Source organism: Balaenoptera musculus, chromosome 10 (assembly GCF_009873245.2).
Source record: "Balaenoptera musculus isolate JJ_BM4_2016_0621 chromosome 10, mBalMus1.pri.v3, whole genome shotgun sequence".
In the NCBI taxonomy this organism is placed as follows: Eukaryota; Metazoa; Chordata; class Mammalia; order Artiodactyla; family Balaenopteridae; genus Balaenoptera; species Balaenoptera musculus.
Window position 1 is genome coordinate 3,191,207 of NC_045794.1, and position 25,166 is coordinate 3,216,372.

A 25,166-nucleotide genomic window follows, 5' to 3' on the forward strand; every position below is an offset into this window, starting at 1 on the left:
CCCTCCTACCATCTCACTGAGGCTTTTCTTTTGTCTTGGATGTGGGGTATCTTTTTTGGTGAGTTCCAGTGTCTTCCTGTCGATGATTGTTCAGCAGTTAGTTGTGATTCCGGTGCTCTCGCAAAAGGGAGTGAGCGCACGTCCTTCTACTCTGCCATCTTGAACCAGGATTTCTGAGGGTGGCCTCTTGATTCAGCCTTGGCAGGCGGGAGAGGTCAGCTGGGGGCCCCATGTGGCCTTGGCCGTGCTCTCTGGTTACAGCCCAGGTGGCGGACAGCCCACTTGTCTCGCCTCTTCCCTGCATCAGCAGCTCCCTCACTCCCGCTGCTGCAGCCCTCCAGGCTCAGCCAGGCCCAGCAGGACAGGGCAGGTCCCGGAGGTGGAGAAAGGAGGTAATAACTCCTGCTCAAACCCTCTCGCTCTGCCTCTCCCCACCAGTGCCCTTCTTTATGGTCTAATCCTACCAGTGGTCAGTGCAGCTCAAGGCTCACCTGGCCGCCCAGCCTGAGCTGGCCCCTCCTCCTCTGAGCACGTGGCATGGTCCCGTCAGACACGGGCTCAGGGCCGTCATGTGGGCACACTTCTCTCCTCCACCAGGTGCTGAGCTCTGGAAAGCAGGGAACCCCTTGTCCTGATCTCATTTACGATAAGGGAGGACGTGGGGCCCCGTAGTCCTGGGGGATCTTGCAGCATCACCTCTAGGAGGCTGGGCCCGCAGCGAGCACTCGTGTGACCCGTTGACGGTCTAGCTGGAGCCGTGGAGCTGTGCTTGGCTGGGTTCCCTGTGTCCGGGTTAGGGCCACGGGTTCCCCTCCGGAGACACTCTGTGTCTTGGCACTTGCGTCCCCCGTCCCCCTTGCTGCCCACAGACAGGGCAGACATCCTGTCGGGTCCTGCTCATTAGCGGAGGTGGTGGGGACCGTGGGAGCTGTCTGGGGGAAGGGCCAAGGAGGAGGCTGCCAGGCTGCGGTGGGGGGAGGCTCTGAGGGGGCTTTCTGAGCTGTGCGCCCGCCGGCCAGAGATCCACAGCCCTGTCACCCTGGTCTCAAGTTAGTGGTCTCCCAGCGAGGCCTCGGCTTCCTCTTGCTGCTGGGAGATCCCTGGGATCTCAGGAGGACGGGAGGGGCCCTGCAGAATCCTCACCCCAAGTGCCACTCAGGTTGGGGAGGGCTGGTAAGGGGCCCTTGAGCTTGCCTGCTTTTGTCCTGGTCCTCCCGCTGAGTGGATGTTGGCGTCTCTGCAGGTCGGAATGAGCTGATCGCCCGCTACATCAAGCTCCGGACAGGGAAGACCCGCACCAGGAAGCAGGTAGGCCCTGGGGCAGGTACCCTGGGGCAGGTACCCTGGCATTGGTCGGCTCCCAGGGTGGGCCCGGCCCTCCGCAGGACTGGGTGTGGACTCTGGGGACCAGCTTGGGAAGGGTCCTCTGCTGGGTGTGCCACAGACGGTCAGTTTCCCTGGGGTCCCTTCTGCCATCGCCTGGGAGGAGAGCCCTCCCCATCCGACTGCACTTCTATTTAACTGGGAGAGGTGGGGCCGAGGTCCCATCAGTGACTGGTCCTTTTATTCATTCGTTCATCCGTTCAGCCTGTGATGGGATGGGGGGCTGTGGAGGGCTGAGGGTCAGGGGAGCCGGCCGTCGGGGAGACAGGAACCCCTCTTCCTGCCACAGGTGTCCAGCCACATCCAGGTGCTGGCTCGGCGAAAAGCCCGCGAGATCCAGGCCAAGCTAAAGGTAAGGCAAAGGCAGCAGCGGGAGGGCTCGGGTGGGCCAGCCTCCCGGGAGTTGGGGCTCTTTTCCCAGGAGGAAAAGTCTTCCCCTGGGTTTTGGGGCTGGCTGCTTACGTGTGGAGCCAGTGAGCTTCTCAGTGCTGAGGAAAGTGGGGTTCAGCCTGTAACCTCTCTCCCACCTGCGCAGAGGACGTTGACTGGGGGCCGTGTCTGTGTGTCCGTGTGTGAATGGCCAGGCTCACGGCATCCTGGGAGACAGAGGCGGGTCTCCTGCTGTGCTCCCCGCCCCCTGCAGCTCAGAGGAACCGGGCACACCCGGAGTCCCGTGGTTAGAGCAGCAGGACTGCCCTCCAGACCCCATTTCTTGCGGACCGCATGGCCCCTTACTGCCGTCACCCAGATCCTGTGGGTGGCAGGCCTGCGGGGTGGGGTCCACGCTGGGGGAAGGGCTGGTGGCGCTCCCGGGATCGGCCCCACCTTGCAGGCCTGTCTGCCAACAGGCGACTGACTGCTACACGGGGGGCCAGCCGCCGGTGGGGGTCCCCTCCCCGCGGGACTCGGGCCTCCTGGCCCCTGGCCCCAGGGGCCCTTGGCTGAACCCTGGGAGGCAGCAGGCTGCCCATCGCGGTGGATGTAACAGAAGAGTCTATGGCTGCTTGGTAGGAGGAGCCAGCACTTGGGGCCGAGACCAGTAAATCCACAGACATTTTAATTTTATTCTCATTTTTATTTTTTGGCTGCACTATGCGGCTTGCGGGATCTTAGTTCCCCGACCAGGGATTGAACCCGGGCCCTCGGCAGTCAAAGCGCAGAGTCCTAACTGCTGGACCGCCAGGGAATTCCCCACAAACATTTTTTTAAAGCAATGGAAGCCCTTTTTTTGTTTTTTTTTTTAATTTTATTTATTTATTTTTGGCTGCATTGGGTCTTTGTTGTGGCACACGGGCTTTTCGTTGTGGTGGCTTCTCTTGTTGCGGAGTACGGGCTCTAGGCGCACGGGCTTCAGTAGTTGTGGCTCGCGGGCTCTAGAGCACAGGCTCAGTAGTTGTGGCGCACGGGCTTAGTTGCTCTGTGGCATGTGTGATCTTCCTGGACCAGGGCTCAAACCTGTGTCCCCTGCATTGGCAGGCGGATTCTTAACCACTGCGCCACCAGGGAAGTCCCAGCCCTTTCGTTTTTCTCCCAAATTAAATATCACCCCGATCCCGTTATCAGAGGAGCTACTCTGGTCAAAGCTAGGTTGGCGAGAAGCAGGCTAGGGACCCCTCGTGCTAGTCACCTCTCAGCCCCCATGACTCTCGAACCCGAAAGCATCCCAGAACCCAGTTTAAAAGCCCCTGGAGTAGAGGACCACAGAGGCCCCATCTGGCCCCGTTGTCCGTGACCCTGACACTGGAGGCTCTGACGGTGTGGGTGGGAACTCCCAGGAGGCCCCATTCCTTCTGCATCAGCCCAGCTGTCCCCCGCCCCTCACAGCTGTGGCCCAGCCCTCGCTCCTTTGTCCCCGGGACAGCTGGCTGGGCCGCAGCTGCTGGTCCCTCCCTCTCAGGCTGGCACATGTGTACCCGGACGTCCCCGGCCCTGCAGCCCACTTGCTCCTCACTCCCCTCTCTGGTCAGCCTGTGACTCACCAGGGCCTGGTAGGGGACCGGATGGAGAGCCGAATGTCCAGGGTTCTGTTCAGAGCCGTCGGGGGGAGCTTTGGATTCCCGTGGGCTATACGGCCCACGTGTGCTCGAGGAACTGAGCCTGTCCCTGTTCACAGGCTCTAATGTGGGACTGGGAACAGCCTCTGGGACCGCTGGACAGGCTTCAAGGGGAGCCATGGGCGCCTTAAATAATATGCACATTTTCATGTACATGCATTTTTCGGAGAAGATTGGTCTGAGGATTTTGTCGTATTCTCCAGCGGGTCTGGGGCCCAGCGTAGTTAAGCTCCCTGGTGGATGGCAAGGTCAGGTAGAAATCCTCGGGTCACGGCCCTGGTCTGGCCTGGCGCTGCCCTGGGCCGTGGGCCCTCGGCCATGTCACCCACCTGCCTCAAGCTCCATCCAGCTTCCCCGCCTGTAAAATGACAGGGTTGAGCAAGGTGGTATCTGAGGTCCCCTCCAGCCGCAAAATTCAGTAGCCTGGTCACTGATGTCACCCCCCACTCCCACCTGATTCCTGGCCCACTCGCTGGTCCCTGGCCGTTCGTTTAGACTGGCCATCGGGAAGGGACTCAGGTTGCCGACACAGGGTTGGAGCTCTCTGGCGTCCCACCAAGTGCAGTTGTTAACAGAGGTTTGTGGGCCTCCTGGGGCGCGACCTGCCGCCCCATTTGTGTCCTGGAGGGAGTGGGCCTGGGCGTGTATGGCATCTCCCTCCCAGAATCAGCAGAGTCCTTGGGGAGAGGCAGCCTGACGCTTTGGTTATCAGAGACAGCCTGAGAGCAAGGCCCAAGTTTGGCCCCAAAAGGACAGTGGGCTGGGGTGTCCCACCACTCAGCACGGCCTCCCGGGCCCTCTGTGGTGAGGATGGGTGCCGTCAGATCCTGATGTGCCCCTTCCTTGGTTTGCTCAGTCCCCCGGGCCTGCAGAGGTCAGAGGTCATGGATGTGCCATCCCGGACGGACCTTAAGGGCCGACTGTCACGTGACCCCTGTCAACACCCAAGTCCCCTAAATCCTCTGAGCTTCAGTTTCTTCATCTTAGAACGGGGAGCCTACGAGTCCTGCCAGCCTCACGGGGGTGCTGAGATGTTCAGAACCAAAGTGAGACGGCGTTCTTTACCTTCCGGGGCCTGTCTCGTGCGTGCCCCACGAGCGTAAGGGTCCCTGAGAAGCCGAGTGGAAGGGCCTGGCCCCAGACCTCATCGCGCAGGATGCCGGGCGCACCACCTGGACCCTTAGGGCCCGACGCTGTGGTGATGCTCCCCCCGCCCCCGGGCGAGTGAAGTCATATGCAAAACCAGCTGCGGGCTGAGAGGACCTCCCTCAGCAGTTAGCTTGCTTATTACTCAGGACAGATTCGGGTCCACCAATCTGATTATTGAATACAGGGCCCACTGATTTTTCCCATTTGAAAAATAATTCATCATAAAGATACAGAATTTCTAATCAGAGCTCCCGAGTTGACATAAACCAACGTTTTGTCTCCAGTAATGCTTCCCATACTGAATAATACTTGCTGTTCAGTCTGTATGTGTGGTCTTCTTTTGGACCCACTAGGCTTTCTGACATACAGTATGCTGTCTTACTGGTTTTGAAGACCTTTGGGATTGGGGAGCTCAGGATGGGGACCACTGGCTAATACAAGTAGTAACCAAGTATTATTACTATTATTATTATAAGCAGGTCATACTGCTGATTTGTTCAGAGCCTCTGCAGGGTGAACCCATTTTGGGGGGGTCTTTGGACCATAGAGGGGACCCATAGAGGGCAGATAGTTGGTATTTGCATCCTGACACGTAAAAGGTTCGGGAGCCATGGTCGCCCGTGGTACAGTAGAGATCCACAGGCCAGGGCTAAGACGGGGGCCACAGGAGACCGTCCCTTGTTACCATCCATGTGACCGAGGATGACCCTTGCCCAACAGATATTCATGCACCATCTCCCAAGGGCCAGGTGGGCCCCAGCCACCCCTGGTGTGGAGGTGAGCAAGTGTTGTGCCCCTTTGACAGATGAGGAAAGTGATCAGAGCCACCGAGTGACTTACTCAAGTCACAGGACCGGTGCACAGCCCTGCAGGAGCGTGAGCCTCGTCCCCAGGGCCGAGTCCAGGTCTGGCTTCCCTGTCACCAGCTGGACCCGCCTCTCCCGACCTGCCATGGTGCCCACGCTGAGGCCTCCCTCAATGTCTCCCCAGGATCAGGCAGCTAAGGACAAGGCCCTGCAGAGCATGGCTGCCATGTCGTCCGCCCAGATCATCTCTGCCACAGCCTTCCACAGTAAAATGGCCCTCACCCGGGGCCCAGGCTACCCGGCGGTCTCAGGGGTAAGTGGGGCTGCCTGGAGTCGGAGGCTGGACCGCCCCGTCCTTCTCACTCCTCCCTCTTCCAAGGCACTGGCCACACCAAAGTCCTCACTTGCGTCCTCTCGGGCCAGGAGAGCCGGGGAAGGAGAGACCAAGGACCGAAGGGCCATGCAATTGCCGGGACCGCCCTCCTGGGGGCCTTGGCAGTGACAAGGGTGCAGCGGCCCCGTCAGCCGGCCACCCAGGGGCTCTGCAGAGTTGGCCCCGTTTACAGAAGAGGAGGCTGAGGCCCAGCTTTGGGGCAGCACCGGCATGTTCTGAGGAGCCCCTCTACCCCGCCCCCAGCTCAGCCTCGTCCCCCCTCCGCCCTCAGGGGCTCCTTCCAGGTAAAGGGCTGATGTCCAGGAACAAAGTCCTCTCGAATTTTAAACTGAGAATGGGTCTCTTGGCCGTGGCCAGGTGGGTCCCGCTCTAAGAATAGTCCAGAGAGGCCCCTCCTCCGCAGGGCTGAGTCCTCCCAGGGTCTTGTAGGCTGTTGGGACTAACGCACTGCCGCAGGCCCTGTGTCCGGGGAGCCTCTCATCCAGCATTTTTCCGAGTGTGTCCAGAGGCCGCTAGGCCGGCAGGGCGTTGAATGGACAGGACGACGGGACGAACGCGTGCACACGTGACTCAGGGGCACTCAAGTCTCAATAGGGTGCTTGACTCCAGATCTCTTGAGGGTCCTGCGTGCCACTGTCGCCAGGCATCTGTCCCCGAGGAAGGGGACGAATGCCGTGTTTGCAAGCCCGGCGGGCGTTCCAGAGGCTGGAGGTCCTTGCAGCGCTCGCGGGGACGCGGTGCTGCCGGGCTCTAGGCAGGCACCCTTCCCAGGCCCCGGCCCCGGCCGCGCCCTCCAGCTGAGCCCCTGCCCCGTCTCTGTCTGGACGCCGCCGGCCGCACACACTGGGCTCTGCTGACTCCGTGCCTTTGTCTCCTCAGTTTTGGCAAGGAGCTTTGCCGGGCCACGCCGGAACGTCCCACGAGTGAGTATGGCCACCGTGCGGCCCTGTTGCTCCCTGGGCTGCGCTTGAGCCCGTGAACTCGTGCCGCTGACCCAGGCCGCAGGGTGGGAGAGCCGCAGGCTGGGGTCAGCCTTTCCGGATGGCCCTGCACTTACGGATGAGGCTCTCCTGCTCTCGGGCACCCTGGGGTGGCGTTCGCTGAAGCTCCAGTCTATCCAGGGCATAGCAGAACCCGAGCTCGGGACCCCGAGGGGAGGAGGCTAGGAACCAGCCCTCTGGCTGGCCTGGGAGGGAGGGAGGAGGGGTGGGTTTTCCCAACAGACCTGCTGCTTCTGTGGGTCGGCCAGAATCCCGAGGGAGCGGGAGGCCAGAGCCACTGACCACCCGGGCCTGCCTCACTGAAGACAGCGTTGGAGCCTGACCGAGGCTCTAGGGCTGCCACCTGCCCCCAGGCCCATGCATCCTCTCTCGTCTCCCACAGTGTGAAACCTTTCTCTCAGCAAACCTACGCTGTCCAGCCGTCACTGCCTCTGCCAGGTGGGTCAGCAGGCTCTGCCTCCCTCGTGCATCACACCCCTGTGGCTCCTGCTCCGGGTCCCAGGCCCTGACTGCTAGACGCCTCTAGCAGTCCCCTTAGATGCTGCCCTGGCACGTGCTCACACCGTGCACCCCATCTCCCAGCTCCACCTCGATCCTCTTCCAGGAGCCAAGCCCCCTGCACCCCCAGGGCTGCCCGTCCTCCCCAAGCCCCTCCCCAGCGAGGCTCAAGGCTGGCAGGGTGCGCACAGCTCAAGGGGCAGTGCCTGCGCCCCGGGGTGGCCACTCCACCCGCATGTGTGCCCCGTCCTGCTTGGCTCCTGGGATGGCTTCCCTCTGTGACACTGTAATCCTCTCCTTCAAGGTGGGGGTCCAGCAGAGCATGGCTTTCCAGCCGGGAGCCCCTGGTTAGCAGAGGGAAGGCTCCTGGCATGAGGCAGATGGAGGTCCAGCTGGGCAGCACGGAGCTCCCGCCTTCCCCGCTCATGTGACCCGCTCTGTCCCTGCCTCTTTCTCAGGAAGGTCCCTCCACCTTCCGCTCTGCAGGGCGAGATAGGATCCTCGCCCTCACCCTCCTTTCCTGGCTTGGGAATGGCTCCGACCTGCACGGTGGCCCGGCTTTTCCTGCTCTGGGAGCGGGCCCTGCCACCCCCCTAGGTTCCTGACGGCTGCTCAGGGGCCGCCCACCCCCTCTAGTCTGTGCTGTCCCCTCACGGCTCCCCCACCCCGTCTGCAGTCTCATCCCCGCTCTTACCCCCTGTAACCCACCTGCCATCTTTTTTTTTGTTGTTAATATTTATTTATTTGACTGCGTCGGGTCTTAGTTGTGGTGCGCGGACATAGTTGCCCCGCACCGTGTGGGATCTTAGTTCCCCGACCAGGAATCGAACCCGTGTCCCCTGCCTTGGAAGGTGGATTCTTAACCACTGGACCACCAGGGAAGTCCACCCATCATCTTTTTAAAGTATCAATCTCACCGTGCTGCTTCCAGCTTAGAATCCTTTAGTGGCTCCCTGGTGCCTTCAGGACACGATCTAAGCTTAATTGTCACTCTGTGTGCCCTGGGCAGCCTCTGGGGCTGGTGTCTGTGTCTGTCTTCTGTGTGTTGGGCCACATCCGGTGTGCACGCCACGCCTGAACAAATGAACGAGTGATTCGGCTCACCCGTCAAATACCAGCTGGTGTGTCCAGCATGGTCCTCCGTCCGTCCCCCGCCGTCCCTTGTCTGTTTCCTCCCCGGGCTTCTGACGTACCTGCCTCACTGCCCTCTTGTCCCGTCCGCCACCAAGCCCCGGGGTCTTGCTCCCTCCATGTCCCTCCTGTGTCCCCTTCTCTTCACTCCACTGCCCTCTTCATTTTCCCATTTGGGAAAAACCCACAAGGCCTGGGCTTCTGGTCCACCTCGCCCCAGCCCAGTCCTTCCCCCACGCGGAACAGGGTCTTCAGAAATGCACAGCCGATCGCTCCTCGGCCCCGCCTAAAATCCTCCGATCGCCCTCCTGAGCTCAGGCTGAAACCCGTACCCCTTACCTAGCAGCCAGGGCCCGTCTCTCCAGCCCCGGCACAAACCCGCCCTCCCCGTCACGTCTGGCAGACGGAGACCCCGAGCTCACGGTGCATCTCTCAGCCCCGTGCCCCCTGCCTGGAGCCCCCTTCCCCCGTCTGCACCTGCTGCCTCCCACTCTTACCCCGTACCCTCTTTCAGCGCCACCTTCGGGTGGCCTTTCTGACGCTCTTCACGGAACACTAGGAGCCCCCCTCCCCCGCTGAGCTGAGCGCCTTCCTTGTCCGTTTTCCTCACGTTCATTGCTTCACTTACTCGCCAGCCAGCAGCCAGTGCCTGTTCTGGGCCGGGTGCTGTCCCAGGGGCCGGACAGCAGACGCTCATGTCATTGTAATAGTTGGTCCGGTCGTCTCCCTGGCTGGACCAGAAGTTCCTCCAGGGCAAGAACCAAGCGGAGGCTGCCCTGGAAGCCCTGGGTCCTGCAGGCATCCCACCCCCCAACCCCAGCCAGCATCCAGTCTCCCCTGAATGCAGTTCCGTGCAGGGCCCGAGGGGACCGAGCTGTTCCAGGCTGAGCTCCCTGCCAGGGCTGCCCCTGGACCGCTGGCCAGTGCTCTGCCCCCCCCCGCTGGGAGACCCCGTTAAGGCAGACAGCAGGTCCCCCAGCCGGAGGGTCTGGGGGCCTGGCGGAGGGTGCGGCAGGGAGGCGCTGTGGACCGGCTCCCATGTGCCGTCCACTGTGTGCAGGGTTCGAGTCTGCCGCAGGAGCCTCCCCGTCGCCCTCCGCGCCCCCAGCACCCCCGTGGCAGGGCCGCAGCGTGGCCAGCCCCAAGCTCTGGATGTTGGAGTTCTCCGCCTTCCTGGAGCGGCAGCAAGACCCCGATACGGTAGGTCCCGGCCTCCGTCTGGCCGCTCTCCCGCCCGGTCCTCGCGCCTGGGGCGGCTGCTCCCGTGCGTCCCCCAGCGCCTCTTCCTCCTGCTCTGGCCTTCTTGCCCTGCTCTCTGCCCCGCGCCACCTTGGGGCCGAACTTAGGGTCCTTGTTCCTTTCCATCCCCCCCTATCCTTCCGTCCTCTCCCTCCCTGCTTCCTTCTCACTGGACCTTCCCTCTGTCCCTGGCTCGGTTTCTGCTCCCTCCCCTAAGCCCTCCCACGGTTCCTGTGCCCCGTCCCGGTGCCCCGAGGCTCTGTCCCTTCCCTGCTCCCACCATGTCCACCTTCTTCTGGTCCGGTCACCTCTCCGTCTGAAGGCACTGGTCCCAGCCCTGCCCGCAGGCTGCTCGGTCCTTTCCCTGTGGCTCTGAGTCTGTCCCATGTCCTCGGGAACGCCATCAGGAGCAGCAGCCCACCCGCATCCCGCCCCCTTCGGTGTCTCCGTCCTGGGTGACCGGCGTCACCTGCAAAGTCCAGGTGGGCAGGATGCCAGAGTCGGGGGCACTTCACTGACCATTTCACTTTGACATTTTCAAGCTTATGGTTTAGGTGAGGAACCCAGCGTGGACCACGAAAGAAGCGGCTCTTCTTTAGTTGCAGCGAGGGACCGCAGCCGCCGCCTCCGGGGGGAGCACCCCTCGTATGGGCCGCTGGTTTTCCATCACAGACGAGATCACGGGGGTCCAGAGATAGAAAATGAGTCGCCTAAGGATGTTAGCGACAGAGTGAAGACTCAGTACAAATAACGACCAGAAAGTGCCGAGCATCTGCTGGGGGTCACCCTGCCCCAGGTGCTGGACACCTGTTGACTCTGCTTTACACTCAGCCCTTCTACTGGCTCCGTTTTACCAGAGGGGAAACTGAGGCCCCCGCCGTGGCACCCCTGCTCTGGGCCCCTGGCCGGGCTCCGAGCCCCGGTCTGTCTGGTCTGTCTGCCCCGCCGCCCCCATGGCCCCTCAGACCAGCTCTTCTCTGTCCACAGTACAATAAGCACCTGTTCGTGCACATCGGCCAGTCGAGCCCCAGCTACAGCGACCCCTACCTCGAAGCTGTGGACATCCGCCAGATTTACGACAAGTTCCCGGAGAGGAAGGGTGGTCTCAAGGAGCTCTTTGAACGGGGACCCTCCAACGCCTTTTTCCTCGTGAAGTTCTGGGTAAGCCTTGGATGACCTCCTCCTTCCCACCCCAGCACGTCGATGACCGCAGGAAGGAGGAGGGGTGGGCCTTGGCGGCGGTGGGACCTGGGACGCGCAGGACAAGAGCGAAGGGCCAGCACAGAGTGGCCCTCTGGTGCCGGGAGCTCAGACCAGGTGGGGCCATTGGTGCCGCAGAGCAAGGCCCCCTCCTGATGGCGGGTGATGGTCACGCCCGGGCAGAAGTGCGGCCTCAAGGGGTCTGTCGTACCAGAGAGGACCTACAGGAGGCCTCAGGGGTAGTCACCCAAGGCTTTCAATGCCAAGGTTTCCGGGCCCGCAGCGGGGCAGCTGTTGGGCTGGATGGGGCTTGGAGAAGTGGACCGGTAGGCTTAGGTTGGGTCATCCCCAAAGAAACACCGAGCTTCTGCAAGAGCTCAGCCCGTAGCTCGGCCTCCGCCACCCTCCCCAGCTCACCCCTGCATGGGTGCTGTGTGGGTAGAGCCTCCTTCTTTCGAAAACTCCTCCAAGACCAGGAGGCATAGGACCTGTTCCGGGGGCCCAGCACCCACAGAAAAGGGTTGCCGGGAAGAGGGACAGGGCAGGAGAAGCCAGTGGGAGGAAGTGCAGGAAATCCTTCTGGCTGGTGATCAGAGCCTTCGAATCGTCTCGGAGCCCGGAAGCTGGGCCTTTATTTGGTCTCGGACCACTTTGATAACCTGAAAGCTGTGCTTTTCCTAGAAGTGGGCATATTCACACGAAAGTGTACATGCAGTTCCAGGTGGCTTACTGGTCCCTGGCTAGGAGCTCTTAGCCTAGCCCTCGTCCGCAACCAAATCTGTGGGGCTGGCTGTCTACAGAAAAGGCAGGAACAGAGACCCAGGGCCTGGATCCCAAAGAGGCTCAGTGTTTGCCCCTGCAGGACAGCTTGCTCTGTGAGCCGATGGAGGTTGGCCCTGGGCCTTCAGGGATGGGCAGAGTTAGGCGGAAAAGGGGAACGGCCTCCAGGGGGGCTAGTCATGGGTAAACGTGTAAGAGAGGGAACCGCGGAAAGTAAAACGGGAGAGGTGAGTCAGATCCTGGAAGGTCCTGATCCTACAAAGGTCTGGATTTGATTCTATGCTGGGATGAAAAATAGGTAATAGTTTCTTTTACTTTATCTTATTTTTAAATCAGTGCATGTTCATAGTTATTAATACCAAGAGGCTCATGAATGAAAACCGTCAGGTTCTCGTCCGCCTCCTCCCAACCCCAAGCCCAATCCCGAGAGGCAATCACTGTAAAATGTCACTGTTTATTCTGGGTTTTATCTCCTTAGTTCTAAATATCTGCTTATATTGCTACACTTTGATATCTATGTATTATGTATTTATGGTAGGAAAACATTGGCTATATTATACCACTTTTCCCCTCATCGTCCCAGTAAGTTATATAATTTAGTCAAAACAATAAAGTGTTTAGATTTTGTGACAACGTAGATTGACCACCAGAGTGTGTAATGATTACATTTCATTTCTTGTGCAACTTTTTGGGTTTTCCTAAAAATAAATGGCTCTTTCGCTTGCACATTTCTAAAAAAACCTATTATTAAAATTTTACAAATTGTTCTATCATAACCAGCATATAAAATTTAAAAAATTGTTTTTCACCCAGTGCTCAAGCCTATCAGATAATTTATCCTTTGTCCCTTTCTCCTTCGGGATGCCTCTGTTCTGCTCCGGTTTGAACCGGTTTTCCTCCAGGCCTGCTCAACAGCTGTCCTGAGACCTCTGTTTACTGCTCCTCTATTTTGAATCTACAGTTTCCTAGATCTCATATTTCTCTCTTTTTTGGTGTTCCCCCCTCATTTTGCTGGAATACATTCTCTAGTACCTTCCTAAGAAAAGGTGCATGGTAGATAAATGTTCTAAGTCTACCTGTTTGAAATGTCATTTATTTTCAGTACCTGATTCATAGTTTGGGTACAGAATCTCCATCGTAAATGATTTTCCCTAGAAGTGATTTTCAAGAATCATTTTTTGGTTGCTCCAATGTCTTATAAGAGTAGTCTGGTAGTATTCTAATTCTCTATTCTTTGTTATGTAACTCGGTTTTTTTTAGCCTCTAGGAGTTTTGCATTTCCTCTCTGTTCCTTACGTTCTTAAATTTCACGTTGATGAGCTTTGGGATCTGTGTTGTTTTTCCTCCTATTTTTGAGCCAGGTACTTGGTAGGCAGTGAGAGGAGAGTCTCTCAATTTGGTAAATTTACTTATATTATTTCTTTTTCTTTGTTTTCTCTGTGTTCTTTTCCAGGAACCCCTGTTAGTCTGATGTTGGATATCCCGGACCTATCCTCTCTGATTTTTACCATTTATTTATTTTCCAATTCATTTTCTTAGAGACTTTCTTAACTTTATCTTCTAATTAAGAGTGAATCTGAGTGAATATTACATAAAACCCAAAGTAACATTGGCATGAATGAATAGTTCTTCTTTCGTGTAAAGTAAGTCTGGAGATGGAGTGTCCAGGTCTGGTCCAGCAGCTCCGTGAAATTACCAGAGACCCTACTTGTCTCTATCTGCCATCCTCAGTGTGTGGCTTCTGTCCTCAAGGTCAAGGCTGCTGGGGTTCCAGCCATCACATCCATTTCTCAGGCATCAGGATAGGGGGAAAGCCAACTTAGTTCCCTTTAAGGAGCCTTCCTGGAAGTCCCACACAACTCTTAATTAGTTGTCTGTTTGCAGGTAGCTGCAAAGGAGCCAGGGAAATGTACTCTTTTAGCTGAGTAAATTGCCATTCTGAGTAAAATCAGGGTTCTATCACTACAGAAAATGAATGACTCTTTCAATTGTTGATGTGTCATAGTTTAATTGATGGCTTTTTTTTCTTAATTGTTCGTAAAATCTTGGTGCATTGTACATTTAGTGGTGAAATAGATTAATGGGATATGGTGGCATGCTCGGCCCACCCCGACCCCGCCCCTTGTATCGAATATTTAGTTTTGACCATGACGTTTTTAATTTTTAAAAGCTCCTTCTTCTTCTTTGATTGCATCCTAATCTTGTTTCATGGCTACAAGTTTCCTCTCATCTTTCTGGGGACTTGAAGTGAGAATTATTTTTTAAGTTTTCTTCTGCTCCCTTTGTTTCCTTTTAGTCCCTTTTTCTGTCTGTTTGAGTCTTTGTCTTTCAAGTTGGAGGATTTTCTCAAATGTCTATAATTCGTGGCCAGATTTTTTGGTCCTTATTTTTTTGACAGCTTTATTGCCATATAATTCACTTACCGTATAATTCACCTACTTAAAGTGTACAATTCAGCATTTTTAGTACATTCACAGAGTTGCAACCAGTTAATTTTAGAACATTTTCATCACTCCCGAACCCATTAGTTATCACCTCCACCCCCCAGCCTTAGGCAACCTCTAAGCTGCTTTCTGTCTTTATAGCATTTTTAGATATTTCACATAAATGGAACCTTACAATATATAGTCTTTTGTGACTGGCTTCTTTCACTTAAGGTTAAGTTTTTAAGGTTTAGCCATATTATAGAACATGTCAGGACTTCATTCCTTTTTATGGTTGAGTAATAGCCCATTGTCTGGATAGACCACATTTTGTTTATCCATTCATCTGTCAGTGATGGGCATTTGGGTTGTTTCCACCTTTGGGCCATTGTGAATAATGCTGCTATGAACTTAATATACAAGTCTTTGTGTGGACATAACTTTTCATTTCTCTTGGGTAGATACTTAGGCATGGAATTGCTGGATCATATGCACTATTTATTTATTTTTGGCTGCGTTGGGTCTTCGTTGCTGCGCGGGCTTTCTCTAGTTGAGGCGAGCGGGGGCTACTCTTTGCGGTGCGTGGGCTTCTCATTGCGGTGGCTTCTCTTGTTGCGGAGCACAGGCTCTAAGCACGCGGGCTTCAGTAGTTGTGGCTCGCGGGCTCTAGAGCGCAGGCTCAGTAGCTGTGGCGCATGGGCTTAATTGCTCCGTGGCGTGTGGGATCTTCCCGGACCAGGGCTCGAACCCGTGTCCCCTGCATTGGCAGGCAGGTTCTTAACCACTGAGCCACCAGGGAAGTCCCCTCTTTTTACATTCTTGACAGTGTCCTTTGAAGCACAACCTTTTCCATTTTGATGAAGTCTAGTGTATCCTTCCTTTTGTTGTTCGGGCCATTTGTCCATGTCCAGTGACTGGGAACTCTGGACAAGGTGTGGGCCTTGTTACCTGCTGGACTTCTCTTTCAGGTGATCAGGGTTGGGGAACCAGCTGCTTTACTGAGGACACTAGTAAATGTCAGCATATTTACTGGACCTTTTCCTTTCCTGAAGTGGTTCAGTTTCTCCAAAGAAGACCCCTACTGTCCCCCGCCCCCTTGGCAGGGACATACGAACATTCTAGCAGTGGGGCAGGGAGAGGGCTAGGGGAGCCGACCGTTTCTTAGGCAGCGTTCACCTCATGCCCTGGCTCCCACCCCCTCTTCCGACATGCCTGGTGTCCCTGAGACCTGACGCCCTCCTGTTTAATTTCTTCCCCTGATGTGTGGAGAGGGGGGGCCCGGAGGCCTGACCACCCAGTGTACAGCCTTTCAGCCGGTTCCTTGTGTCATATCCTGTGTCTCCCTGGCCATCACTGTCCTGGCCCCTCTCGTCCCGAGGATGGTGCTGACTTCTCACCCGTCACCCCTCTGAGGGCACTTTCAGGCTGTAACTCTTCTTGCGTCCTTTTCCCCGCAGAAGCCATCCTAGTTCAGATCAGCTCCCAGTCCCCTGGAATTTGTTGAATTCTCCCGTCCGTTTGGCCTTTTCTCCGTTTTCTTCGTGTGTGTGGTGCAGTGCATTAAAAAAGGTCTTTGCCCTCATCCTGTCGGCTCTCTGGACGGGGAAATGTGAACTTGTGCGGTCAGTCTCGCATTTTACCCAGAGGCCCACGAGGGCCACTGCTAATGGATCGGTAGCATTTGTTTGGAGTGCTGGGTTGAGGAAGATCTGGAGGGAGCCCTTCCTGGATTGACTGGTAATGTCTGCCATGGGTGCAGCAGGGGAGGGTAGTGTGCATTTCCTACATGTTTACCGTCCCTTTGTTTAGGTAATGAGGAGTCCTTGAAGGTTGTTGAACGGGGCATGGCCAGAGCTGTGCTTGGTTAGATGCATTAGCCATCCAGACTGACAGCTGCACTACAGGCCGAGAAAGAGACCTCAGCCTCCTTAGGGCCTCAGCGGAGAGGCTGGCTTTAGAGTCCGATGTACGAGGCAGGATGCCAGGCTCCCTTTTCTCAGGAAGGGCTTAAACCATCTCATTTCCCTTTTTCTTCTCCCTCTTCTCCCTTCCAGCCCTGAACATGGGAGTTGGAACCAAGTGGCTTGGTTGTCAGCAGCCGACTAGCACTGGTACCATCCGGCCAGCGGTGGCAACTCCCACCTCCTGCTGTGTGTCCAGGGAGGTTCCTGGCCTTTCCTTAGGAGAGCCTACGCCCTCTGTCGCCTGCTCCTTCCCCCACCCCCCAAGCCTGTCCAGGCTCAGCCTTGACTCGGAAGAACGCCCTTGGCTCAGCTACCCCGAGGGTTCAATTTAAGGTGACCCCTGAGCAGGGAGGCCTGGCTGGCAGGAGGAGTATGGGAACACCACCCTGGTCGTGGCAGATAGCATACTGGGGGCCCTTTTCACCAGCTCCAGCCTTCTTTCAGTTGGTGACAGTATTCTGTATTCTTCTAGCCACCGTCCAAATGAGAGCCATCCTAGGCCCCCATTTCACAGATGGGGAGACTGAGGCATGGAGTAAGCAAGGGTCTGGCTCTGAGACCCCCAGCCTGGGCAAGCCTTGCTCCTGTAGTCCTTCTTGTGATGCACACGCCGAGGTAGGTCAAGGCAGTTGGCGGAAGGTCACCCCAGGCACTGTTCATAACCTGACTTGTACTAGCATGTTCCATCCTTGCTACACCTCTGAAGGGAGGTACAGCTGACAGCCTCGTTCCGTACAGGGGAAGATGAGGCACAGAGAGGTGAAAGGATGTGCCGGGCAGCCCAGTTCGTAGTGGCAGAACCAGGATCAGAACCAGCCAGCCTAGCTCTGGGAGTGTGCTCGGAACTATCACCCCAGACCATCCGGCCTTGCCGGGTGGCTGGGGTCCCCCGCGCGGCCCCGTGCTCCCCCTGCTCCTGGTGGAGAAGGCTCTGGATAGCTTAAAAAAGGGCCCCCAGCCCCTGAGGAAGGGCAGCTAGTGGGGGCAGGGAGAGAGCAGTCTCAGCTGTGCATTCATTGTCGAGCTGGGCACTTGGGGTTCTTGGGTCTTCTAGAGCCCAGGCTTCCCTTCCAGGAGATGGGCCGGGGTGTCCTGCCTAGAGATCAGAGCTGGCAGGTGGGGAGGAGGACCAGAGGATCCTTCTCCTACCTGGCTCGTGGCCCTGGTCCTCTCCTTCCTTCTGACTCTGGGGAGGCTGGAGGTGGGGGTGAGGGGAGGAGAGGAGGTGGAGACGGTGGTGCTGGGCAGCGTGATTGGGCAGGTTCCACGTCGGGCCTCTGTGCTCCGTCCACGGGCTGCGCACACAGCCCGTGCCGTGCGGACCTGATAGGAGCTTGCGTTCCGAGTGGGAGAATCAGAGCAGGTCTCGCCTGCTCTGTGTGGGAGGGGGTGGGCTACCAGTGAGCCCTCCCAGCGTGTCAGGAGAGCAAGGCAGGCAGCAGAGGGCCCAGCTGGAGAGCTGTGTCCCGAGGGAGTCTCGGCTCCTCTGGGCCCTGTTTCTCCACCTGAAAAGTCAGCACTTTGTCCCGGAGGGCCTGCAAGTGGCTTGTGTCTGAGGACCCTGATGAGTGGGGTCAGCTGGGGGTGGGAGGGTGGGCACGTGGGCGGCCAGGGCACCTTGGCCGTCATCCGGTCCCTCTCCTCCTGGGTGGGGAAGGTAGAGGCGCCAGGGAAGGATAGACCTGGGATGTGGGAGAGGAAGGTCTCCTGCTTGCTAACCACGGGACTTGGGGTCCTCCCAGGCAGCCCCGGCGCCCTAGCCGTCTGGAACCCTCCTCTCCTGTGCCCTGGCCTGTAGCTGGTGTGAGACTGACCACACGATTAGGAAGGGACGCTGCCAGGAGAGGACAGTGTCACCGCACACACCCCTCTCGCCCCGCCCCAAAGCCTGGCGGTTTTCTCGTCCGGCCCCAGGCCCCGGGCACGCAGGCTGCGGAGTGGGCCAGAGCCCGCTTGGAGTGGCAGGAGGGCTTTGATGCCCCAGCGCAGCCTCCTGTGCCCCTGCTGCCGATGGTACTGTTCTCTTTGGTGGGGACAGCTAGTAAGTGGTCGGCGCGCAGTCCGCCGGGACTCATCGGTTCCAGCTGGCGGTGGCATTGGGGGCAGGAGGGGCTGGGTGTCAGGCTGTGCTCCGTGGGTGTGAGATGCAGGGGCTGAGAAGCTCCCAACTCCCCCAGGACATGTGAGACCAGCAGAGGCCACCTCTGTCCTTAGGCAGTGGGAGAGGGGACTCTTACACACAGATGGCCGTGAACTCCAGTCTGCAGATTGGAAATGCCGGGCAGAGCTGGGCCGAGGCCGGGCAGGGAGGACAGTACCCCAGACCTTCCTCCGTCGAAGGGCCCTGACATTTCTCCCAGGCACATACCAGCCCATAACAATGAATCTGAGCCCCCTGGCCCCCAGGCCCGGCTGTCCCGGCTCATCTGTCAGCCACCCGATCCGCTGCACCTGTTCCAGGCCCAGCCTGTGACCTGCCACTGCACCGCAGCTATGAATAGGGTGGAGGGCAGGGGGCCGCGGGGGCGCTCTCAGGGTGACGTGGGGGGCGGCTTTGCTCTCAGGCTGAGAAAGCAGAGACGCTGAGCGTGTGCGCGGAGGTGCTCAGACTGGGGGGTACGCAGTGGGGCTGCAGGAGGTGGTGGGTCGCAATTAGGACGGCACTGAGGATGGTGAGGGACTGTGGAGTGTGCGCTTTTCGCTGGCCGGGGTCCCCCGGGACCAAGCAGTGGGGCCATAGGGGAGGTTCTGGGGCAGACACTGGACCGCCAACGTCTGAGAGAGATGAGACGTCTGAGACTTTCAGCTCTACCCCATCTCCTTCTCTCTCTCTCTCTCTCAAGCACCAGCTCACCTGTCCTACCTGCTCCCCAACAAGTCACACACTCCTTGAGAGCAGAGACAACACTGCAGCCTCTTTGGGCCCCCCCTATCCTGGCCATGCTGGGCCAGGCAGGATAAATGGGCAACAGAGTTGATTGGAAGGACCAGGCGAGTGGGAGGCGATGCCAGAAGCCCCTGGAGTGTCTTTGGGCCGGGGCGGGGCTCCGAGGACTGCCAGGGGTGCAGGAGGTGGAGGTCCCCTTGTGAGCACAGGACCGTTCCTCGCCCAGAGCCGCCGAGAGGTTCAACAGCCACACGCCACTCTGTGGCAGGCACGCCGCGCGCCGGGCCTGAGCCCTGGGAGAGCTTGGTGCCCGCCTCGAGGGTGCTTACCACCTGGAAGGGGCAAGGCCAGGCCCTGCCAGCACAGGGTGGTGATGGGCACGTCCCATCCCCGCGGGGTGCTGGGCAGCTGCTACCTTGTGCGCTGGGGAGAGCCTGGAGGGGCCGTGCCAGCCCTGCCCGAGCCCGGTGCACAGTGCACGGACTCACATTTCTTCATTAACAGTTAGGTGATTGTTTTCATATCTATTAGGAGAAACAGAATTCCTGATGTCACGGATGTGACTGCTTAGAATAAGAATGAGTTGATTTGAAAGAAACCGTTAGGGGTGGAGTGGGGCGTGTGGTGAGTGGTACGTGAATAGCATCAGTCAGGAGGAGCACGGCGGTGGCCGCATCTGGGAGACGTCAGTTCATGTCCTGGCCTCGCCCCCTCGTCCGGGTGCCTGCCCTCCCCAGGAGCCGGACTCCCTGCCAGCTCCTTTCCAGGCACGGTCCACGTTCCTGCCCTGCGCTTCTGTATCTCAAGCACACACAAACTGTCTGTCCCCCAGGCCTTTTTGAGGAAGTCCGACAAACTGGGTCTCCGAGGAGGAGCATGTGACTTAGTAGAGAGAACAGGAGACAGAGAGCTGGTGCTGGTCCCAGGGGCCAGGTTTCACTGCACAGCCCGTCACAGCGGCAGTTAATTCCCAGCCCACCGAAGGCCTGGCCCACCTCCGCAGGCCCCTGGGCGCCCCCTGCCCTGCTCCACGCCCACCACAGAGGGGGGAGACTGCTGCTTATTTCGGAGTTTAGTTTTCTCTTTTTCTTTTTTCTGGCCACGCCGTGCAGCTTGCGGGATCTTTGTTCCCCAACCAGGGATTGAACCCAGGCCCCCAGCAGTGGAAGTGCAGAGTCCTAACCACTGGACGGCCAGGGAATTAATTCCCTGTAATTCATTTTTTTTTTCTTCCTAATGGCCCTATGAAAGCCCTTGCTGGGCACGCTGAAATGTATGCCATCTAGGTCAACATGGAAACAGCCTTTATTTTCATCATAAAAGTAACACATCCTTATTCTGCTTTATGACCTGCTTTGTTCTTTCTTTCCGCTCAACATTATGTTGTAGTCAGTTCACAGTAGTAAATACAGGTCCCTCTCGACACGGTGTGTGGCTCTGTAGTATTTCTACTGTGCCTCAGACAGTTGCCCCCTGCCAGTCTAGAGAGTGTACTTGCTCTTGGAAAACTTCTTTCCCCAAAGGAGAGAAAAGTAACGACTTTGATGGCCAGGGGCAGAGCAGCCCGGGGCCCGGCTCTGAATCGTGCTGGAAACTTCCCGGGGTTCTGGGGCTCCCTGTAACTTTGTGCAAAAGAGTCCTTGGGGTCAGAATCCTTATCGCGGTCAGGAGCTCGCCTGCGTTTGTGGGGCTGCACTCTGGGTCCCGCTGGGCAGTGATTTGGCACGAGTTGTGTGGATGGGAGGAGAGGCTTCCCCCTAAGAGTAAGCCTTTTGCGATCCGTTTGCACACTGCTTCTGAGTCTGAAGCTGCTCTGTTAGCACCCTGACTCAAATGGGGTGATTGGCTGTGGAGCCCAGGTTCCGGGGTGGGGACCCCTCAATGGTTGGGGGCTTCGCCGAGGCACCGAACGGGCTCACCCAGCGTCTCTCGGCTGGGTGGGAGAAGCACCAGAGTTGGAGCCTGAGGACCCAGGGCCCGTGACTCATCCACTCTGGCCTTGGGCAAGGCCCGCGGTCGGGGAGCCTGAGATCAAACTGAGGCCCCCGTCCTGCCTTGTCCCCCCTCGCAGGGAGTGGGTGTGAAGTCATGCGTCTTATTACCCACTTTCCTGGGGGGGCAACTTCAAATCGCCCCAACACGCAGCAGGAGGCGCCCTGGACCCTGCCTTCAGGCACAAAGCAGATCAGAGGACCGGGGGCTCCCACACCAGGCTGGGGAGGGGGTTCCCTTTGGCAAAGGGGCTCGGTGAGAGGGTGCTAGCCAGACTTCTGTTGTGCACAGAGCTCTCAGGGCAATTGCAGAGGAGCCCAGCGGAAAGAGGCCGGTGTTGGGGAGATTGGTCCGGAGGCAGAACAGAGATGCAGAAGGTCAAGGGTGGCCGGGCTCGCGGTGCCCCAGAGATGGCGAGAGGCCAGCCCCCAGAGCCATTGCTGAAGGGACACCGGCAGGGCCCTAATGCTCTAAAGACCGACTTGGGGCCCCGCCTGCTGGGCTGTTGGTACCCGGTGGGCAGCAGGGCCGGGAGCTGATGCAGGCCCAGGTTCTTGCCATTGTTTGGGGCACACGACCTGACTTTACACCAGGCCTGCGTGTGGATGGATGGGGGAGCTTTCCGAGGTCCTCTGTCCACGTTTTTTCTGAGCCCCCTGATGACGTCCTGGCCCTGGGGCCTGGGCTGTGGCCCCAGAGGCGGCCTCGGTGCCGCCCCCAACAGGGCCCCTCTGAGTTACCGCCCCTCCTTGGTCTCCCCTTGTCTCCCTCCAGGCAGACCTCAACACCAACATCGAGGATGAGGGCAGCTCCTTCTACGGGGTGTCCAGCCAGTACGAGAGTCCCGAGAACATGACCATCACCTGCTCCACCAAGGTCTGCTCCTTTGGCAAGCAGGTGGTGGAGAAGGTGGAGGTGAGCACGCACCGCCGCTCGCCCGCCTGGGCGCCAGACCGTCGCGCCCCTGCGGCCCGGGCTTCTCACCTCTGTGCCCAGATATGTCTGAATGAATGCAGTCTGACCCTCGCCGTGCCTCATCACTGACAACCCACCTCACGTCCAACACAAGCAGAGCACCTGCCCCCCCCATCCTGGTGGGTCTCACCTGTTGCCCGTCAGGTCGCGGGGAACCGTTCCAACACCCCAGAGCTGAGCTCCCCTACAGCTCTTAACCCACGACCCCTCGGGTGGAGTCCGGGCAGCAGCGGTCTCTGAGAAGCTCTTCGAGTTAGTTATTTCCAGTGAAATTTTAATTTTGAGATCGTTGTGGATCCACGTGCAACGGTAATCCCTTCCCCAGTTCCCCCGGTGGCAGCACCTTACATACCTAGAGTGGACCATTAGCAACCTGGCTCTTGACGCCGATGTAGCCCACCAACCTGAGTCAGATTCCGTCCGTTTACACGCACTCATTTGTGTGCATGCCTGTGTGTGTGTGCCTAGATGTGTAGCTAGACATACGTGACGGTTCCGTGGCCACAAGGTCCCTGTGGCCCATCCCCCGTGTGCGGCCGGGATTGAGCTGTCATTCCGTCCCTGTCTCCACGTCTTTAAGCTCCTTCCTCCGGTACCCGGTGTCTGGGTCACAGGGGGCGGGGGGTGCTCTGTCTCGAGGGCTCCCTGGGCTCTGCCCGTCCTTCCCACTTAAGGCCGAGCGGGTTGTGGAGCTTCCTCACGGAGCTGGCCAGGCTGGCTGTGGGCAGCGGCCTCCTAAGCCCCACTGTCCCCGGGCCCTGCAGACCGAGTACGCGCGCTACGAGAACGGCCACTACTCCTACCGCATCCACCGCTCGCCGCTCTGCGAGTACATGATCAACTTCATCCACAAGCTGAAGCACCTGCCCGAGAAGTACATGATGAACAGCGTGCTGGAGAACTTCACCATCCTGCAGGTGTGTGTGCGCAGGTGTGTGCAGGGGTGGGGGGTGAGAGTGGGCGGTGGGCAGAGGAGATGGCATGCTGTCTCCTGGGCCCCGACCCCCTCCTCCCCTCACCCCTGCAGGTATGTGCGCGCAGGGGTGTGTGTGCAGGGGTGGGGGGTGAGAGTGGGCGGTGGGCAGAGGAGATGGCATGCTGTCTCCTGGGCCCCGACCCCCACCTCCCCTCACCCCTGCAGGTGGTCACCAACAGAGACACGCAGGAGACCCTGCTGTGCGTCGCGTACGTCTTCGAGGTGTCGGCCAGTGAGCACGGGGCTCAGCACCACATCTACCGGCTGGTGAAGGAATAAGAGACCGGGGAGCAGGGAGGGGGGCAAGACATCGTGTGTGCAGGGACGTGGGGAGGGGACCCGCGGGGGCAGCCCCCCCAGAGCGCCAAGAGAGTTGCGGTCATGACGCTTCTACCCAGGAACAAACTGCCTGAACCCGCAGTGCCTAAGCCCAATAAACCCAAGATCTGTGCGTCTTCAGAGGCCCCATCTGGCTGTGTGAGCCTCGGGAGGGGCTGAGGGAGCAGGGGGCTGGCTGGGAAACAGGCCGGAAGCAGCCCCGGGGTGCGGTCCTGAAGCCAAGGCCCCGGTGGACTCAGCCAGCAACGTCCGGATGCTGAAGCTCAAGATGGGACAGCCCCTGCGCTGCACGAGCCGCTGCCTGCCGGCTGCCGGCCGCGCTGGGAGGCCTGAGGGCGGGCGTGGGTCCTCGGCCTGTGCGTCCTGTGTGGGCACCTCGGCCACCTGGGAGTGATGGACGCATCCGCCCTGGCCATGGCCACCTCTGCTGCTGCTGCCCCAGGACAGCCGACAGGGAGGCCCGGCCCAGTCCCGCGGGGTGGGTTTCGGGTGTGGAGGTGACTGAACTCTCAGGAGGTTGGAAGTGGACGCGGTCCGAGCTCTTTAGGTAGTTTTCATCCAACTCCAGGCATGGGCTCCGTGGCCACACTGGCTGCCTGGGGGGGGGTGGGTCCCAGGTCAGGGGAGCCCGAGACAACGAGGGTGGGAGTGCAGTGGTGCAGCCAGCTTTTGAGTGTGGGTGGTGAGGCCGGAGTCACGTGGCCTCCTCTGTGGTGGTGAAGGCCAAGACAGCTGGTCAGAGGTCTGCGATGGACCAGTGGTTTCTGAGACCCCGCAGTCTGGATGGTCTGTGAGTCTCACCGTGAACCCCTCCCAGCCAAGAAGCCTGCCGGGTGCCGCCTTGGAGCAGCTCAGGCCGTCCACGCCCTCCCTAAGTCCACTCCCTACCTAAAGGTCAGGTTCTGTGCCCCCCTCGGCCCTGGGCCTGGAGGAGACCCGCCGAGGGATTTCCCTGGTCATTTTCTCCTGGGAATGGGCCTCAGTCCTCGGGTGCCCTGCTGCCCGAGCTGTCTCAGCGTGAGTGTCCTTCCTCCCTGTAAAGGGGGATGGGATTAGTGAGGAGGAAAGATCTTGTCATTAAAGGGCCTGGTGCAAGATGCACTAAATACAGTAAACATTATTATCCCCTTATCCCTGCCCTTGGGGCGCTCGGGGCCCGGCTCTTTGCTGCCATCTAGTGGCCATTTGGTATCACCTTCTCTAGTGGGGAACCACAATTCCAGGAGCCTGGAGCCGAAGGGGAACAAGATTCAACCTGCAGGTGTTGTGTGTGCCCAGCACTCAGGGAGATGTATGGGGATAAGAAGCGAGTAAGACGACGTTGAGGAGGTGTTACGGAGCGGTTAGGAGCAAGGGCTCTGGAGTCAGGCTGCTAGGATTGGAATCCTGGTGCTCAGCTACAGACTAGCTGTGTGGCCTTGGGGCAAGTTACCTAATTCCACTGTGCCTCAGTTTCCCCGTCTGTAAAATGGGTATAAAAACAGTACCTACCTCGTGTATGCAGAGTGCCTAGCACCGTGCCGAGCACACAAGTGTGTTCGATACCTATGTGTTATTATTCATAGCATCTGACTCCTTTCAGTCTGAGAAGTCAGCTTGGAAAACTCTTAAGTGGGGTGAGTGGTCCTCAGAGCGACTGGAGTTCAGAGGTGGGAGGGGGCAGGGCGTGGAAGGTTTGGGGAAGAGGGGGAAATTGAGAGGGGTTGCCCCTTAAAAGAGGGGCAGTGTCTAGATAAGCAGCCTGTGGACGGCTGCTAGGCCCCATGCCAAGTTGTGTGACCCTCCTGCGTGCGGGGACCAGGCTCTCACTTACGGATGATGTGATGTGGAAGGGGCCTTGGGGTCCCTGAGAAGCACTCACACATCCTCCTCTGGTTAGTGTCTGGTAAGGCTCTCCCGCCCTCCCCCCTCCCAGCCCCTGTTTCCGGGGCCGTCAGCATAAGGGGAGCTCGTGACGCCTGCCCTCCCAGCACGA

The 25,166-nt window shown here is 58.6% G+C and overlaps 1 protein-coding gene across 2 annotated transcripts in view; it reads left to right on the forward strand.

Moving 5' to 3' along the window:
* Nucleotides 1-23,311, forward strand: part of TEAD4 (TEA domain transcription factor 4) — a 67,199-nt gene extending 43,888 nt beyond the window's left edge. Inside the window, exons 4-13 of one of the 2 annotated variants that reach the window (XM_036865497.1) lie at nucleotides 1,244-1,308; nucleotides 1,673-1,735; nucleotides 5,577-5,705; nucleotides 6,666-6,709; nucleotides 7,170-7,225; nucleotides 9,477-9,616; nucleotides 10,643-10,816; nucleotides 21,676-21,816; nucleotides 22,641-22,793; nucleotides 23,018-23,311. In XM_036865497.1, coding sequence (XP_036721392.1) covers nucleotides 1,244-1,308; nucleotides 1,673-1,735; nucleotides 5,577-5,705; nucleotides 6,666-6,709; nucleotides 7,170-7,225; nucleotides 9,477-9,616; nucleotides 10,643-10,816; nucleotides 21,676-21,816; nucleotides 22,641-22,793; nucleotides 23,018-23,131 — 1,079 coding nt within the window. In that variant the 3' untranslated portion in view covers nucleotides 23,132-23,311. The remainder of the gene's footprint in view (nucleotides 1-1,243; nucleotides 1,309-1,672; nucleotides 1,736-5,576; nucleotides 5,706-6,665; nucleotides 6,710-7,169; nucleotides 7,226-9,476; nucleotides 9,617-10,642; nucleotides 10,817-21,675; nucleotides 21,817-22,640; nucleotides 22,794-23,017) is intronic. The other variant, XM_036865498.1, reaches the window with a different exon arrangement.
* The last annotated feature ends 1,855 nt before the right edge of the window (nucleotides 23,312-25,166 follow it).